Raw genomic sequence first — 18,835 nt, 5'->3', positions numbered from 1 at the left:
TTTAAATGAGAGAGAGGCCAATCTTTATTGACAAGTATTTTTATTCATACCTACAAAAGAAAACAAGATGGTATCAAAAGGACAATTTACAAACTAATAGTAACATAGCTTTTTAGTATGCTGTGCCTGAATACCACACAAGCTATGAATCCTTCCATTCAAGTCTTTGTTAATACAACAGGAATGTGTTCAAATACCAGTAAGGGTTGAAACAGAGCACTGATCCGACCCAAAAAGCCTCTAAAGTTTAGAGTTTAAATCTTTCAACTTAAAGCCCACACAGTAATTTATTTGGAAGGGAAGATGCTGGACTGGCATTTTGACAGACGTTTACTGGAGAAACAATGGACATCACCGCTTTGTCAACAGGCCTCTTTAGCTGGTAAGTGGAACCAAGCAGCACCAAGTGGGACGTGGCCAGAACAAACCAGAGCATTCAATGGTTGTTAATATTCTGCATGAGCTAACAAGATATTCCATGATACGTTTCTAAAAGGAACGTTCATTTCTGATCTTTTTAGCATTAAAGCTTACTACTAGACTTCTCATTTCTCCAGCGTCTAATTACAGAAGTCAAATGAAGCAAGAGCTATTTGAACTGGCAAATTTCCCTCTCACAGTCTGTGCCAACAACCTACCTGTATGTTGCGTGCAGACACACAATTTTTTATCGATCCCCGGGCTGTTCTCTACTGATGAATACAAATGTAACGGCCCCTTTTTAAAAAATAAACGAGCCCCACATTGCAATAAAGTAACTGGGCTGTTGTACTTATTTGAACTATGCATTTCCCAAAACAGAAAACACTGTAGCACATACATTATGCCTCTCAATCAGTACAGTACACAAGTAATCTCCTGCCATGTTGTCCAAACATAGCTGGCGATGCACTAAAAAAGCCAACTACTTGTCAACCCTTCTGCTAATAGTCACAGGACATAAGCCTTAGTACTTGAAGAATTCTATCCCACTCTCCCCACTCACTAACCTACAACCTTGCTCAGGCTGGGGGGAAAAATCAACAAGATTGAATGGAACGGTTTACTAAAGTTCCATCCTTTCCTAAAATTTCCTAGAATGCTACCTACCTGTAAAAGCTGAGTGTAAAAGACAGTTGAAGAAACTCACTCAAAAAGCCAAGAAAAGCCCTATTCAGATCAGGATGTGAATGCAGCTCCAAGACTTACTAGCCATCTCTTCCTCCTCCCCACGAAAGAGGGGGTCAGATTCCATTTGGCCTAAAGTAAACCTTCAAAATTTGAAACAGAAAAACTGAACCATTTTACACAGCACAGCGGGATCCTGAAATCTGCCCAATAAGAGATGTTATATTAAGGACATATACACCAAGTAAATGGTGACTGCTTAATTTTCCTCAGTGTTTTCTGCTGAAGTGCAATTTGGAACTTGAGGTGGGGAGGCATAAGGTTTTATTATTATTGGGTGAAAAATCTAGCTGGCAGTAATTTGAGTACCACAGAGAAATCCAATTAACTTTTAAGAATGAAATGATTTAGTTATGAAAACAGGGGAGAAGTACAGAAAAGAAAACTCTTTTTCTAACACTTTAAATCCCTTACGCAAAGGGTTGATAAGACATCCAGGTGCTGCAAAAATGCTAGCCAAAATTAAATGTTTTTGTTTTTTTCTGTCTGTAAAGTGGAGAGGTTTGGAACAACTGTAAGACGAGTCAAAACAATTATTATATTTTCAAAATCCACCTATGTCAAATTCAAGGATTCGGGTTCAACTGTCCTTGTGGAAAGTCTCAATTTTAATAAGCAAAAATTACACCATCTCAAATATTCTGTTAAGGAGTATTACACAACATCTTTCTTGTGGTCTATGTGATGGATAAGTTGTTCCTCTCTGCAGCAAGTTTTCATACACAAGCCTCAGACACAATGACAACTGGGCTGGGACATATCTGCCTTGTAGGTGTTTTTTTTTTTGGGGGGGGTGAGGAAAAAAATCATTTCAGGTTTCTTAACATGCAAGGCCAAAACATGTAAAGAGAAGTTAGTTTTCCAGTCAACTCTAATTTTAAAAACAAAATTGGAAATGTAGACCGGGGCCAATGTTTATGGACAGTATCTGATAGTGAACTCTACATCTAACCTGCATTAGGGGAAAACACCACAATGGGGATGGCAGGGGTGGTGAGGGAAAGGGGAGAAGAGAAGGTTCTTATTTGCAAGTCTTGACTGGTCACAGATAAACCAAATGGTCTCACTTGCGTGCAGGGGGAGGGGGTGGTGGAGGTGGTGGATACTGGTAGTTGGCAGTCTGTCCCATATAGCCCATCACGTTAGTGCCTGGAGGCTGAGGAAACTGTTGCGACATGAGAGGCTGAGGCTGCTGCCCGGAACGGCCCATTCCTGCATACTGCTGCTGGCCTGTGCTCTGCGAGTTTCTCCCGGCAGTGGCAGCATTTGCTCCGCCATAGCCAGCGGCACCATATTCTGCCCCATAGCCACTTGCACCGTAAGCAGCAGCTCCATAGGCTCCCTGGGCATAGCCATACTGGCCCTGCTGCGACCCAAACGCAGAATTTGCACTCCCATATGCACCACCGTAGGCCTTGTTGGCTCCGTTTGCAAAGCTCTCGCCGCGTTCACGGTCTCGGAAGCTGCCAGAGTCTCTCCGGCCATCTTTAACACCCCGGAGCCGCCGTTCACACTCCTCCTGGTACATCAGATTGGGATTGTTGGAGGTGTTGCTGGTACGGTAACGAGAGCGGCCGCCTGGTGGTACAGATGAATGAATATAGTGTCAAACTCACTTAAATGCCCTCTAGATCAGGGGTAGGCAACCTAAGGACCGTGGGCCGGATGTGGCTCAATCGCTTTCTCAATCCGGCCCACGGACGGTCCGGGAATCAGCGTGTTTTTACATGAGTAGAATGTGTGCTTTTATTTAAAATGCATCTCTGGGTAATTTGTGGGGCACAGGAATTTGTTCATTTTCCCCCTCCAAAACATAGTCCGGCCCACCACATAGTCTGAGGGACGGTGGACCGGCCCACGGATGAAAAAGGTTGCTGACTCCTGCTCTAGATCATCTGAGCTTACACTATACACTTAACCTTATGCATGAGTTTTTTGCATTTGCATGTAGGGGCAATGCCACGGCAGGGCCACTTTCCCGTTCACCTCACACCGTGCATCGAGTGTGGTTGTCTGCCAGGAAAGCCCCATGAGGCAATTGGTTGCTCATGCACAGCGGCTCCTTGCAGATAACCACATCTTGGGAGGTCAGAGCTAGCACAGCAGTGTGATGCCAGGCACAGGGTAATAGACAAGGCACTGGGTACAGTGCTTGATAGCGTTCTGTTAAATGTAGCTGGCAAGCTAAAGGCAACCAATATAGAAACTGCAAAAAACAAAACACACACATGTAGAAAGAAGCCTCTTACCTCCTCCTCCACCACCACCTCTATGGTCCACAAGCTGCATCAGTTTGGGATTGATAGCCTGATTGGCTTCCTCTAGGACTTTTATTAGCTCTCTAGCCTGCTTCAAATTCCCTGGTGTGAAGAATGTATAGGCAGTGCCTTTGTTGGTGCTACGGGCAGTACGGCCGATTCTGTGCACATAATCCTCCGAGCTGTTTGGATAGTCGTAGTTTATCACAAACTTTACATCTTCCACATCTTTGTGAAGCAACCAAAGCACAGTGAGGGGTTGAGGACAGGATATGGTGGAAGGATGTGCCAACAGAAGGTGGGGAGCACAAATGCAGGTGACAGTAACAAGAAAAAAGAAAAAAGTTAATAGTTGTAAAGAATAAAGACAGTACAGACTCTTCCCAACAGAGCGAAAGGCTAAATGGAGAGATATGCCCATGGACATAAATAATTTATTTTCAGAAAGTCAAGTCAAAGCAGTTCATTCTTCCTCTAAAATTCATCCATCCTTTGCTGCTTGCATGCTATGAACACACACACAAATAATATTAATCTCCAAACATTTCATTTGTGGAATTCAGGCAACTTTACACCAGCATGTCATCAAACAAATGTGCCATTCTTTTTATGGACACAGCAACTGGACTGGATGTAGGAGAGAACTGCCACATGCCTTTAACTCTGTTAGGAGAAGTCTACAAAGTCCAGCAACACTGAAACCACTTACCTTCCAATCGTTACAAAAATGGGGGGGGGGGATGCTTTCCCCAAAAAAATGATAGCCTAGATATTTTATTCCCCCTCTTCCTGGTATCTATAAATTACCCCAGTTCTAAATTTGAAGTACAGTTTGGCCAATGGACATTCAGATCATTTTAATTCTCCTTTAAAAAGGTATATCACACTAACATTTGATATCACCAAGACTATCTTGGTGAGATTTCTAGCATAAGCTGCTTACAGCTAACTTGAACAATGGGAATAACCCAATATTTAAACATTCAAAACCTTTGAGGAAACATTTTAAAGTTCACAGGTGCAAAAGGCAGAAAATATGTAAATGTTAGTGTAATGCTTTGAAAAAAATTGCAATACATTTTAAACAGCAATTTTACATTAAAATTTAACAGCTCTTACAAAAAAATCTGCATTTTACAGAGAATATTCAGATTATATCCAAGATAAAACACAGATTGACTTTTCTCGTAAAAATTAGAAACATTCCCTGTTTTGTTACCAGACCGATGCACACTCCCTCCTCCTGTGGGAAATCGCTGCAGACGATCCCGTCTCTTTGCCTTTTATTTTTGGCGGCCTCCTTTCGAAAACTCCGCCCTCTGACACGGGACCACTGGAGCGCGGGGAGCATGCATCAAGGGTCCATGGCAGCGAGAAGTCCCCAGACACGCTCGCTCTGTGAACTGGCATGGATGCTTCTCTGTAGCCCCATTTGGCTGTCAAGCGCCTGAGAACCTGGGTTCACGTAAAGGTTTCAGGTCCTCCAACGCTTGTTGTCCCCTCACAGGGCTTAAAGGGGGCAACTGTCAAAAATGCAGATGCTAAAAATTACATCCAAAAGGTCAGGCTGCATCTATTGCCCAGACTGCATCAATTTCAAATAAAGGGATGGGGAGAGGGGCAAAAATAAAAGTGGGTTGTAGTGGTGGCAAAGGGGTATTACGTCTGTTTCTTATTACACCAAGGGGGGGCTCCTCAATCTTTCCAGACTCCAAAGTCCTGAATCACACCAAAAAGTGAGAAGGCAAGATTTCACAGGGGGCAGCGCGAGTCTCCAGCTAGGGTCCTTGGTGCAAAGATCTCAAAGGGCAAGAGTTGGGTAAGGGCAGGGTAACACACCAAGTAGTGCATTCACATCTTCATAGCTAGGATTTAACTGGAGTCTGACAAACAGCAGGCTATGGGACCTCAGCCAATCCCATTCTGTACATCCATTAGTTAGGTAGCCATAAGGAATACCAGGAAGCATATCCTTGTTAGAAAGCACAGAGACTGCCAGTTAACAATGAAGGTCTCAATGGCTGGATTTTGGTGGAAATCCATGGAAGGGCAACAAGGAAGAGAAAAGAGGTGGGGTCAATTTCTACCTTAAAAAGGTGTGTATCAGATCCACATTATCTGAGTGGGGGAGGGGAGGTAACATGCAGTAAAATGATTTCTTACTATTCTATCTTGCACTGGTATAAAATTGTGCTCATCACAGTATTTCTTCCAAGGAATTATAGAGATTCCGTTCTTGATCGTTCTAGAAAGGAATATGGCTACCTGGGGATGCATTCACACTGAGATGCCCCCGGAAAATGACTGGGCATTTAATTGGGAGGGGCAGAAACTAGCAAACACGCTTCATCTAGAGAGCTGCTTCGACCACCAATGTAGATATGTCCCCAGACCTGCACTGAGTGATCGGCAGCTGATAAAGTTTCTGTTAAAGAAAACAAACAAAAAGAAATTTAATGATTTGACTTTAACAGAGTGAAGTGTTTAATGAAAAACAGTGCAGAGGGAAGTCTTCTCTCCTGGGGGTTATTCATAAAGAAGCCATTATGGGGGACTCAACTTACCTGGAAGGAGTTTTCTGAGACCAATGTTCCTTTGAGTAGAAGGAAAAACCCTGGTGACTCAGCCAAAAAGTGCGCGCCCCTGTTCTATGTTTTAGGTAGAAGCCTTCACTTTCCAGGAACTTGGAGGAATTCGTCCAGAGGTTTGCCAGCTACGTGTTATTAAGCAGCAAACTCTGGGCCCCAAAACAAGCCAAGATGTTCTTTAGTAACAAGAAACAGACTCTGGTACCTTTCCCCCCCAGCCTCGGTGAAGTGGAGAAGGCAGAACGGGGAGACTGTTTTCCTTAAATAGTATCCAAATGAGTTGTTTTGGGGAAATATACATATATGAGAAGGGCTGATTTTAAGTGTCTAGGCAAGATGCACAAAGAAGCTACCAGCACACAGCAAGCCTGTTTAAAAACCACTGCCAAAAAAATCTGGCCTCACCCCTTCTCCTAACAGGCCCAAGTTCTACCTGCACAGGTCCAGACATGACCCCAGAGGACAGAGACTGAAATCCATATGAACACCTCTAAAGAAGTGTTTCCAATTTAGGGGATGGCATGTGAGAAGGAAGGTTATGTGATTAAAGGCTACCAACTTTTTTAGTATGTTTATCACATTTGGGAACCAAGCATTTCAAGTGACAAAATTCTCTGTTTAAACAAAGTCACTCTGAACAACCTGAGGGATTGTTTTCATTGATTGGGTACAAGATCTGCCACTGTGGGCCAGTCCACAAAATTCAACACTAACAGCTCCCAGGAGTGGCCTCTTCCAGATTTCCAAAATATCTACAATATGGAGAATCTGACATTTCTGGCCAATTGAGATGCAGAGCTTAATCACAATACAGATATTAAAGCGGGACTGTTTACCCAAGCATCCGGAAGCAGCCATTTTTACAGCACTGAAGAAAACTGAGATACATCACACTACAAGAAACCCCTTGTAGCTTTTACTATATAACCTCAGCAATCCAGTCTAGGTGGGAAAATGAGGGATAATGCTTGTGTGTTAAAATACAAGTTACGTTCATGTATGTGAAACAGTGCTCCATAGTAGTGGTGAGTCTCTAAGGTGCAATTACATTAGTAATGCATCTGGACAGAGGGATTTTTAAAAAGATGTTTGCTCTACCGTCTGGTAATTCTGAACAACTTAGTGGGTGCAGTCCAATCCTAGTCATCCAGCAACAAAGCTGAAGCTGGAAATGAGAGGGTGTGTGGAACAATTGGGCTTGAGTAATTGGACGTCTCTTCTCCCCACTGGCGATCGATTAGTCATGCCTAGGCCTTGCTGCAGACCAAAGCCTGTTGTTAGGAGCAGGAAGAGATTTTGAATATGAAAGAAAAAAAAAGATCAATGTTAAAAAAGGCATTTCACATGTGGGGGAAAGTCACGCTTTAAAATTCTTTGGAATAAGTTTCAAATCTAAAGAAACAACCTGAGAAGCAGGCAGAGAAGCCCATGTGTACAAACCTAGCCCACGAGATGCAACATCCGTAGCAATGAGGATAGGAGCCTTTCCAGAACGGAACTCTGGAAGGAAAAAAGCCATAAAGTCACAAAAACCACACATATGAAACCGATCTTTCTTTCCCATGGTTCCAGAATTAGACTTGAAACCTTTACCTCGACTCACACTAGGACTGCATGCACTTTCTGTTTTGTTGCATTTCCATTAGGAAAGCATGTAAAAATGCAAACTCAAAACTGAAATCAACAAATAGCTAAAAATAAGCATGTTCAGCATATAGATGAGATCAATAAGCTTATGATTTTGTATTGTATATCACTTATGCGCAAAATCAAATATTATCTGGGAAGCCAGGAAAGCTTTTCCTGCTACTCACCATTAAGCACCCAATCTCGTTCTGGTTGACTCTTGTCTCCATGAATACACATAGCTGGCCATCTACAAAGACAAAAGGTTTTCAACAGTTTTAAGCTGCCACATGCACCTCTGGGGGACAATGTGCCCCTACAAAAGCTAGAGACTGCACCAGCGAATGTTCCAAGTGAGGGTGGCAACAATATACATTAGGGAACAACAGCATGTTCTTCAATATTATTTTACTTGCATGACTCAATTACTGTGTATTTCCAAACGAAGAAGCGAATTGTCATACTTAAAGTGCTAGTGGTTAATTACTATCTCATTGCCTGGAGCTGCCTCAACAACCTACCTATCCCCTCAGATTCTGGAAGAGTAGTTTTCCCTTTTTATCTTATTGACAATTGTTTTGATGAACATCTTTAAAACATGTACACTGGATTCTCAAATACAGTACTACATCCATTAAGTTTCCAAGTAGGCAGCCACATCATTCCTTCTGCAACCTGGATTTCATTGCAAGCTAAACATAGGAACATCTTTGCAGCAACAAAATTAAGCCCTATGCATCTTTAAAGCTTTTCATCTGCAACATTATCAGTTCAGAGAAAGAGCAGAAGGCCTACCCATCTCTACGCATCCTTCGAGTTAGGTCATCACAACGTCTTTTCGTCTCCACAAATATAATTGTCTTATTCTCTTTTTCAGCCATGATTTCTTCCATCAGTTGGATTAGTCTTCGAATAAAAACACACACAACAAATTATAAACATAAAATAAGCTAATTTCATATCATTATTTGAGGCAAGTCATTTACAGCAATATTCAATCCACTCAAAATTAATTATACACAGCATTTAAATGACAAGTAAAGACTCGCTTAGCTCAGTGGGTGTTTTATGGATAAAGTAATGAACTATAGGTTTTTGGCCTTAATCACATGAACTATCATAACAAGGAGCACTGTTTTAACTGCTCTGAAAGTCCAAGATCCAAAAGGCAGGATAAAACAAATAAAAATCATTAAATAGTTACACGTCCGGGGTCTGCCTGAATAACTAATTGCCATAGGCATACTTAAATAATGCTACTTTAAAGGGGAGAGGGGAAGTCTAATTTACAAGAAAATGTAGGAACTACAGCAGCATCCATACTTATGATCTTTTTCGCTCTCCATGCACACGTCCACTATTTGCAGGATATTATGATTGGCACTCAGCTCCAGGTTGCCCACATTGATCTGGACATAGTCATGCAAGAAATCCTCAGCAAGCTGGCGCACCTCCTTTGGCCAAGTGGCACTCCACATTAGAGTTTGCCTGTCAGGCTGAAAGAATATATGTTAAGCTGGGTGGTATTCTTTAAAGGGGGGATTTAAGGAAAGCTAATACAGTGAAGGTTTACATACCCGTATCTGATCAACAATTTTACGAATCTGAGGTTCAAAACCCATATCCAGCATTCTGTCAGCTTCATCTAGCACAAGGTATGTACATCGGCGGAGATTAGTTTTCCCTGCTTCCAAGAAATCAATTAGACGTCCGGGTGTAGCAATGCAAATTTCAACACCTTCAGGGAATGAAGTTGGGATGGGGATGAAAGTTAGCATAAAAGGAACTTAATATTAACCAAGGATTCAAATACTGAATTCAAAGATACAACAGTTATGTACACAGCCAACACTTTTATGTGCATCAAGTTGAAGCCCTTTTAGCCTACGATTCTTAAAGAAGTTTAGATAGAAATACTGCATACATTAAATTTGCAATCAACATTCTTAGCCAACAGTCTACATACAGTCTATGCATACAACTCTTTGTTTTTTTAATGAAGGCAGACAGAAATCTTCCAATTCAGGTCAATATTTAAAAGTCTGCATGGTAAAGAAAAGCCTCACTAGTACAGCTCACAAGCTGTTCATGTAAGACTTATCCGAAGGCTTCAAATTTCTACTTCCTCAGCCTTTATAAATATTTCAGTTGATTTTTTAAATACAGTAAGCCCACAACTTAAGCAGGGGTCATGTTCCGGGGACCAGGCCTAAAGCCAAAATCACATATCATCAAAACACATTGTAGTCAATGGTGGATGGAATCGCCAAAGTGTTTTTTCCAGGACGCCCACCCCATTTCCATTTAGTTTTTCTTTTTTTGTCAAGCACATAAAGCTGAACGCGCACAAGTTAAATGTATGTAAGTTGCACACTTACTGCAACAAATTTAGTAAAGAAGAAACAGAGCAAAGAAAGTGAAAGGGGGGGGAACCCATCAACTTTCATTAAAAATACATTCACCTATGAGACAGCAAACATAATTTAAATATATTAATTGAAATACGCTACCAAGAAGGTATCGATACAAAGTTTTAATCACATATTGGGGTTGCACAATTAGTATGTTACAACCATCCTGCGTGAAGCAAGCCCACTGTTAATTACCTCTCTCCAAGTCTCTGATTTGAGGACCTTTGGGTGCTCCTCCGTATATACAGGTACTCTTCAACCTTGAACATTTACCATAATCATCGGCTACCTGCTGGACTTGCTGGGCCAGCTCTCGGGTAGGAGCTAAAACCAAGCACTGCAAAAGAAGGCATCAAAGAATACTGTGAGAATACTGTTTTATGTAAATTGCTTAAACATCAGAGGCAAAGCCCACAGCTCTCTTTGATTTGCTGAAATGTAATATGAGAAAGCATAAAATGTATGTAAAAAAAGCATTAAAAATATTTACTCACAATTGGACCATCCCCTCTTTCCAAGTATGGCTGGTGGTTGATATGAACAATTGCAGGCAGCAAGTACTGAAACAGGGATAAAAGAGAGATATTAAGGGACATGAAAATGAAAGTCACTTCTCAAATCTTACCTATATACTGCTTAAAGACACAAAGTGGATATACCAGCTGTCCAATTCACAAACGCATTTTAAGTTAAAAGTGAGATTTACAGCTTTCACCTCTTCATGTGTCTGAGAACAGCCAACCTGGAGGTGAAAGGAGCAGTACACCAATACTGCAATGGGTCAACATGGTTCCCATAATCAGGCATGCACGGGTGCTGTACTCTCAAGATTTAGTCACTGAACCAAGTGCAGAGAGGCAAGGATCAGCAGCATTAGATGCTTCTGCCAGTAAGACAGTAATCATAGAAAGCCAAATACAGAAAGCTGAAAGTACTCCATCAGCTAAGCGAAGGATGCTTAGCGTAAGCTACAGCCCAACTGAATAAAAGGCTCATGAGCTATGACAATATTCCCCTCAGTGTGATGCTAGTCAACATTACACGGCTGACTTCTTACAACCCCTCCAAGAACATACACCACAAAAGCCTAAATCTACTTCCATGACATCAGCTTCAATTAACAACAATGGACCATGCCCAAAGAAGCATTTAGTATTGATGCTTCAGACTGATAACTCCCAGATAAGTGCAGATAGCATTATGTTACGTCTCAAAGGACAAAGTGAGACTTGCATTGAAGGGGGTTGGACTAGATGATCCACAGGCTCCCTTACAACTCTATGATACTTCTGAGCAAACATGCACAGGCTCAGGTGTCATGATATAAAATGTGAAAAAGTTAATGAAATATCACACCTTTACCTTGTCCTTGTTTAATTTTAGATATCTATCTATCTTTACAAGATGTTCACAGTTTGCTACAAAAGGAAAAATATGCCCAAATTCTGCACTTAGCCTTGGTGTACTGCTGAAGTAACTTGCAGAAGTAACAGGAGAGGAGCAGCTTTGTTCTAGTCTTTTCACATGAATGATGCATAATGTCACTGTGATTGAAAGTAAGTGCTTTCCTCCCAAAGAATTTGGAGACAAAAACAATTCAACAAAAACTTAAAAATACATACTGCCAATGTCTTTCCAGAGCCAGTCTGTGCAATGCCCACCATATCATGACCACTAAGGGCCAATGGAAAGCCCTGGCACTGAATTGGAGTTGGTTCTGTAAAATGCTGGTCAATCAAGACATCCATTACATACTCTGAAAGTTAAAAACATAGATATAATCATAAATTAAAAATAGCACAGCATATATTCTGCATGAATTAAATTTTCACAGAGTGCAGTTTAACCAATGCTACATGTTAGTATCACATTCTGGGGCCAAGTACTGAAGATTTATTGATTTTTATACTACCTTTCAGGGCTAAGGTAGTACTCAACTTAAAAATTATTTAAATAAAAGGTTGTCAGATACAAAATTCACAATAAAAGTACTAAAAGCAATTCATTTAGAAATAGAACTGATTATTAAAATTACAACTAAGAACACAGAACAGCACTGTTATCACTTAAAAGCAGATTTAAAGGACCAAGTCTTGAGATGCTGCTTAAAACCAGTCAATAAGGGACCTTTCCTGGGAAAGACTTCAATAACAACAACAATGTGTATGCAAATGTATGGGGGGTGCCAAACTGGGTCTTAGACCTAAGTGAAATAAAGCTTAGTTTCGTCCCTGAGCACTGGGAATGCAACTGCTCATATTGCTTCCCGCCCCCCCCCCAAGCCACTGAAGCTTCTGAACTGTTTCAAAGGTAGTCCCAGAAAGAGTGCATGACAGTAATTTAGTATTGAGGTAATCAGCTCATCAATGACTATGGCAAATAGGGGTGCAGCTAGCAAATGGCAAATCAGCTAGTTGTCTGGGAGAAACTCCAAGTTGTATACCTGGTCATTCAACCTCACCCAACACATCCAGTTCAGCAAATTTCCCAACCTCAGTATTTCTGTCAATGAGGTTTCAGATTCTTCACCCTCTTTCATCCCCAAACTGATGTCATCCAAGATCTCCCATTAGTCACAGCTGCAAAGCAGAATACTTACGTGGAAAGTTACACTGGTGGAAGGCAAACACAGGCTTGGGGCAAACATCTGATCCTCTAACTGTAATCTCTTTCTTTCTTCTTAGCTCATCAACCTCATACTGTTTAGAGTAAAAAAATGCACATAAACCTTGTAAAAATAAAATTTTATATAACCTTCCATTGTTATGAAAAACATCACGAAGAAGATAATCCCTTCATTTCTATCAGTGCATCACCATCCATTTGCACTTAAAGTAAAATGCTCTGTAGCTTTAGCTTTATGTTGCAACAATCCTACCTGATAGACAACGCATCTTTTAAACTCTGAAAGGTGGAATAAGAATTTTTTTTAATAAAATATTTCTCTCCATATTAGTTCCATTATCAAGAAAATATTGAAAGTATAGCTAAGTAGGTACTAGAATTCATGACCAAAACTGCATCCACCTCAGGGGATCGCAAATCCCATGTAGTAAAAGCAACAACACACAAACCACCAAAAAACCTCTAGAGCTGCATTCCTGAATACATTTATCAGGAAGCAAATCCCACTAAATTCACCATCCAGAGTCTTATATAGCAACAAAGTTTTCTCAGGTGAATTCTTTGCCCAAACTGCAAGATGTTCAATATGCTACTAATCCAAAAATGAAACACTAGCAAGTCGCATATAACTCCTCATCTGCACCAATATTTCAATTTAGGTTAGATAAAGAATCTAGCAAGTTATTTTCCCCACTTGCTTTGCATCTGGCTGATGGTTTCCTTTAAAATGCTTTATTTACATACTGGTTGACTCGAAGAGTTGTGAATAATTTCAATGAGCACTTGAGAAACTTAATTTCAGAACATTTCCAAGTGATTTTCTTCCAAGGTGACTTGCATATTAAAAATTAAGACATACACAGTATCAACAAAAAATAGTCAATTTGAGCGCATCCAATTCATAATACATAACTGTAATTCCACAGAACCAGCATCTAACAGAGAACAAGTAAAGAAGAAAAGGGTTTCCTACCCAAAAGGGCACTGCCTATGTAAAACTGACCTTTAATAACTAAGTCTTCAGGGCCTACAAAGATTGGAGCACAACAGTCTTCTGTGCTTGGATTGAAACAATCCAGAAAAATTGATATGCACTTAACACTTGAAACCAAATTTATTCCAGAAGTTCATTTTTAACAAAATACACCACAACTCCAAAAACATCCAGGCCACAGTTTTAAGGTGAAATCACCTATATAAACATATATAACAAGTTAGATTTGCATAGGCAAAACTGGCACCCAGGAAGGGCAGATATTATAAAATAGATGTTTGTTCTCGCTACCATTTAGGCCATTTGATATGCTACAAATTACTAGTATGTCTGGGCAAGTAGCTTAAAATTTTTTGTAGGCTTCTTTACAAGCCTTGTGTAATCACAGAGAAGATAGATTAGAAGTAACTTTATAAATTGCAGTACGTGAATGAAAAGATTACCACTGCAATGTGCAGGCTGACAAAGCTTTTGGCAGAAATAATTCTAGTTATGTTATATCTGCGTTAGTACTCTATGGGAAGCATTAAAGCTGGGAAAGTTTTCAAGTATACCAAGCACAAAAGGAAGAACAAATGAAACTTACTGGAGTCAGTCTGGCCACTTCTGGGTGTTCAGCATAGAAATTTTTTTCAAACTTAGGCAATTCATTCAAGTCCCATTTCTTCTTACGGAGACGTTCACCCGGGTTTCCAAATTTTTTAGGAGGAAGTGGACCGCCAAACCTGGAGAGAAGGGGGATTCCAGTTGAAGTTATTCTTCAAAGTATTTGACAAACATATGCTTGCGTCTTTATTATTAAGCCAAGAAAACATTTCTGTAATGGGAAAGTGTCACCTATTTCATCTTATTGATATCCTGCCCAATGAGTTGAGAACTTACATACACTGATTTCAATGGGCTTACTCTAATAATAATAATTAATAATAATTTATTATTTATACCCCGCCCATCTGGCTGGGTTTCCCCAGCCACTCTGGGCAGCTTCCAACAAAATACTAAAATACAATTGTCCGCCAAACATTAAAAGCTTCCCTAAACAGGGCTGCCTTCAGATGTCTTCTAAAAGTCTGGTAGTTTTTCTCTTTGACATCTTGTGGGAAGGCATTCCACAGGGTGGGTGCCACTACCAAGAAGGCCCTCTGCCTGGTTCCCTGTAATCTGAATCTCAGTGAAGTTATATTAAACCAACATTTCCCCCCTCTGACCATTTCCTATACTATACCCTTAACCAACAAATAAACAAAATGAGACCTTGGGGCAATAGAAGTATTGTTGCTTATCAATAACACAACAAGTGTTCAGCTTCTGGAAATACAGAAGACACCAAGAACTGATAAATTGTTTATTCCAGGGATTGTCTTTATTCTGGATGGTGACCCCTAGCTTTTTCTATGTAATTTGTTTACTGTTGCAGGAAAGCAGCAAAAAATACTCTAAGCAACTACTTTAATCTAAAAGTTTTAGAAAGTATTATCAGCAAACACTGAAAAATTCTAAACATACCTTTAAATATTTTTTGCAAGTTTTTTTAACATTACTTTCCAACAAAACAGGGCATAACTTTGAAAGATCAAATTCCATACATGAAAACAAAATGAAAAACAAGGTAACTTTATAATCAAACCATTTTATGCACAATTTAGCAACAAGCTATGGGAAACGTGTATGTACTAGGATAGAGTTTTAACTGCAACGGTTCATTTATAACACTAACAGTGCAACTCTAAGCACATTTACACATAAACTAGTCCTAGCAAGTTCAGGGGAGTTTACTCCAAAGTGTGCAAAGGTTTGCAACCAATACTTATATGGGAGTAAATCTAACTGAACAAAACTTACTTTTAAGAATATATGGACTGTGCTGTAGGCTGTCTAAAGCAAAGAGCTTATTAGCTGTATGAGAAATGGAATGCTCAAAAATTACTTTATTCCAGATTTTCTCACTTACTGGGAAGTAAGTCCTATTTAACATAGTGGGCCTTCCTTCTGAGTAAACAGGATTAGGATTGCAAAACCAGGGTGCTTCCAGGCAGAGGTTTTTGGAACCTCAGTATCAGTGACACTGAATCAGCAAGTCACACATCTATAAACTGTGGTAAAATTGTGCAAATCCCCATGCAGTTCAATCAGACTAGCAATATCAGTATTGGCAGCACAATGACAGCAGCACCAATGCATCTACCACAGGTAATACTCACATTAGTGTTTACAGTGGTTGGAGAAGCAACACCTGGGGTTGTTATCATTTTCAGTATCACCACAAGCTGTGTCAGCTGATCCCAATTCTTTCAAACTGAATGCTGATCCAAAGCATATTTACTTACAAGTTATCTCCTTGGTTTGAACAGGGCTTATAACAAGTAAATGTGCTTGGGACCACGGCATATGCTCCTCAAGTAACAACATAAGAAAATGATACTGATAATGATACATTTATTATCTGTTTATGCACTCTATAATTAGGCTTGCGCTTAAATATCCCAAGTAAGAACATGACAAGGCACTGAACAACAGCATTATACAGTCACAAGGAAATTCTCACAACTGAGCTAAAAGGAGCTTAGGTTGCAATCATGTTATCATAGAGCACCCTGTCAGATTTGAACAAATTCACCCTGGGGTAAGGATTGCACTATGCCTCTGCAGCTGTACTTTAGAATTTACAATACTTTACTACTGCTGCAAAAGTGACACCGACAGTCAGAGGAAATACCGTGTCCCACCTTAACCCAGAGGAAGAGGAGGAACGCAATGCTGGGGATCAAATAAAGTGATCAACGGGAGTTGGGACTGGTGCAAGATGTGTTCAGAGGCCTGCTGCCCTCCGATCAGTTAAAGGAAGAGAAGAGGAACACAAACGAACTTTGTCCAGCGAGCCTCTAGTTCCCGCCTCCTAAGGCCTCGCATTTCCTACCCCAGATCTCCACCCCTCATGGGCCCACATTAAGCACCTCCCTGTCCCCACCTTGGACTCCATATTGCAACGCCATTTTCCATCCGCTTAGTTACATTCAGCAACCATATTGCAACGTTTAATTCCTGGCAAGAGAGAAGCCAGGAGTAGGTGAAGCTTTCCTCCCCCCGTTGCGGTGGTGCAGAAAGCTTCACCTGTTGGATTGCAGGTGCAGCTGTGTGAAAAACCAGTAAGCTTTGCTACAAAACACACACATGTGTGTGTGTATGTAGCAGCTTTTAACGCACTGTAGCCCCTTATGTTTACTCAGGATTACCACCCAAGATCAAATAAATGTATTCCGCGAAGAAGCGTGTTCATGAAATCCTCTAGCTCGCTTCCCTACCCGCAGGGGCCGAGGGCCCTCCGGCCTCTCTCCTCTCCTGGCGGGTCTCCTGTGCGGCACCGACGAGGCAGGCAGAGGCCCAGCAGGGAACGAGCATTTCCCAGCGCAGGAGCATCGCCACAGGGAAACGGCTCCTGGCGGCTTTCTGTCTGCCTGTGGCGAAGCCCAGTAGACTCGGGTTCCCCGGAGGAGGCCGCCCCGCTCCCTTCCCCGCCCCGGCCTTCCTTACCCGCCGCGGTCGCGGTCTCGGCCTCGGTCTCCAAAGCCTCGCATCCTCACAGGCCGAAGGAGTCCTCTGGCGCCAGGCTACGTGGGCGAGCAAAGCGACGACCGGAGTCCCGGCGCTGAGAAGACCCGAGCGCGGTTGTTATTGTCCTGCTATATCCCTTCTTTCTCCCACTAGGGCGATTCCCGCAGGCTCCAGGCAGGCCGAATGGAATCAGGAACCGCTCGGCGCGAAAGACAACGCCGTCTTTCTTCTCCGACCTCCCGACACAAAATGGCCGCCGACAACCTAGCTTGCCGCCTCTTACGTAGTCGGTCTGGCCGACTGTTGCGTAGACTACGGCGCTGAATAGCCGGGTGGAACAGAGAGGGAACGGGCGCCTGCGCTTATTCTCGAAAAACGCAACGTCGGTCCTGTTGTAAAGGGCCGGTTCAAAAGGATCCTGGTACCGTGCTCGGTACAGAAAGTACGTAGGCGTAGCCTGCATTCGTTTAGCTCCTTGCGTCGGGGAGCCAACTTCTGCCCATTCTTGAAAGTCATCTGCGCAAAGATCCTGTCCTACGAGCCTAAAGAAAGCTCTAATAGAGGTAATATAAAACTGCCTCCGTAATTTGCGTAACTGGTGCCAGTGCTGCTACGTTGCGGGACTGTATGTGTGGAAGCTACGTACCCATCTTTCGTAGAAACTACTGGGATATAGCAGAGCTACGCACACTCTGTAACGTATAGGCTTCAGAGAATATCGCCTATCGACTATAGAGAAGCGAAACGCGCTTGTGAGACAATGAACTTCGTATGCCGCAACACGGATCCGGTTTTGCCAGCAACTTTCGCTCCTAAAGCTCCAAGACGCGGAATGCTCTCCGAAATTTCAGTTCGCTTCGCTGCTAGAAACCTATTACTGTACTACACTACACGCCACGCCAATGTACACGAGCAGTGCGAGATTGCCGGGGTTGCAGGCGAGCCTTAACCCAGGGCTTCAGTTTTGTTTTGTTTTGTTATTGGGATTAGTATTTACTTTTTTTTTGGCTTGTGCACCACTTTGAAGCCCTCAGGGCTGTGAAGCAGTTTATAAACTTATAAGCAACCGAAGTACAACGAAACCGCAGAAATCGTTTAGTTGCGTGATAAGCTTGAGGCCAGGGACTTTTGTAAGCACCTTGGGAGCCTTTGTGTCTAAAAGAACAGCTTATAAGAACATTTTAAAATGGTCTGCAGAATCAGACAAAATGACTACTAGTGTAGCATTCTGTTCTCACAGCGGATAGCTACATGCCATAGGAATAGTTACAATAATAATTATATTATTTATACCCCACCCACTCTGGGTGGCTTCTAGCACATATTAAACATAATAAAACGTCAAACATTAGAAACTTCCCGATACAAGATATAGCTACAGTCACCAATTTAGCTTGAAAAGAGGATTAGACACATTGGCTGTCCGTGGCAACTAGTTATGATGGACATCTCCACTATCAGGCAGCATTCCTCTGAATGCAAGTTGTTGGAGAACATGAGAGTACAGTACCACCAAATTCATGACCTGTTTGTCGGCTTCCATCTTTTCAGGGTTGTGAGAACAAGTTGCAGTTGTCTGGTGCCAGCATAAACACTGAACCTACTCAAGGTATT

At 41.7% G+C, this 18,835-nt stretch overlaps 1 protein-coding gene across 1 annotated transcript; it reads right to left on the bottom strand.

Moving 5' to 3' along the window:
• Window positions 1–23: 23 nt before the first annotated feature.
• On the bottom strand, window positions 24–18,199 carry DDX17 (DEAD-box helicase 17). The gene is made up of 13 exons (XM_083401165.1): window positions 17,201–18,199; window positions 14,256–14,394; window positions 12,650–12,749; window positions 11,673–11,806; window positions 10,545–10,610; window positions 10,246–10,387; window positions 9,217–9,377; window positions 8,963–9,135; window positions 8,435–8,545; window positions 7,828–7,889; window positions 7,454–7,513; window positions 3,417–3,653; window positions 24–2,745 (listed from the first exon to the last, which is right to left on the bottom strand). The coding sequence occupies exons 1-13, from the start codon at window positions 17,242–17,244 to the stop codon at window positions 2,231–2,233; spliced, it is 1,944 nt and encodes a 647-aa protein (XP_083257291.1). The 5' UTR covers window positions 17,245–18,199; the 3' UTR covers window positions 24–2,230.
• Window positions 18,200–18,835: the final 636 nt, after the last annotated feature.

Source organism: Podarcis tiliguerta, assembly GCF_965153285.1.
Source record: "Podarcis tiliguerta genome assembly, chromosome: 10".
Lineage (NCBI taxonomy): Eukaryota > Metazoa > Chordata > Lepidosauria > Squamata > Lacertidae > Podarcis > Podarcis tiliguerta.
Note: the sequence above shows the minus strand (reverse complement) of the source record. Positions and strands in the feature narration are given on the sequence as shown.

Bases quoted from the DNA above. Each gene is read 5' to 3' on its own strand.
- DDX17 (XM_083401165.1), bottom strand. From the start codon at position 17,244: ATGCGAGGCTTTGGAGACCGAGGCCGAGACCGCGACCGCGGCGG. The intron at 12,750-14,255 runs GTAAGTTTCATT...TACTCTAAACAG, and splicing joins AAGTGGCCAGACTGACTCCA to TATGAGGTTGATGAGCTAAG. The intron at 9,136-9,216 runs GTATGTAAACCT...ATATTCTTTCAG, and splicing joins AAATTGTTGATCAGATACGG to CCTGACAGGCAAACTCTAAT.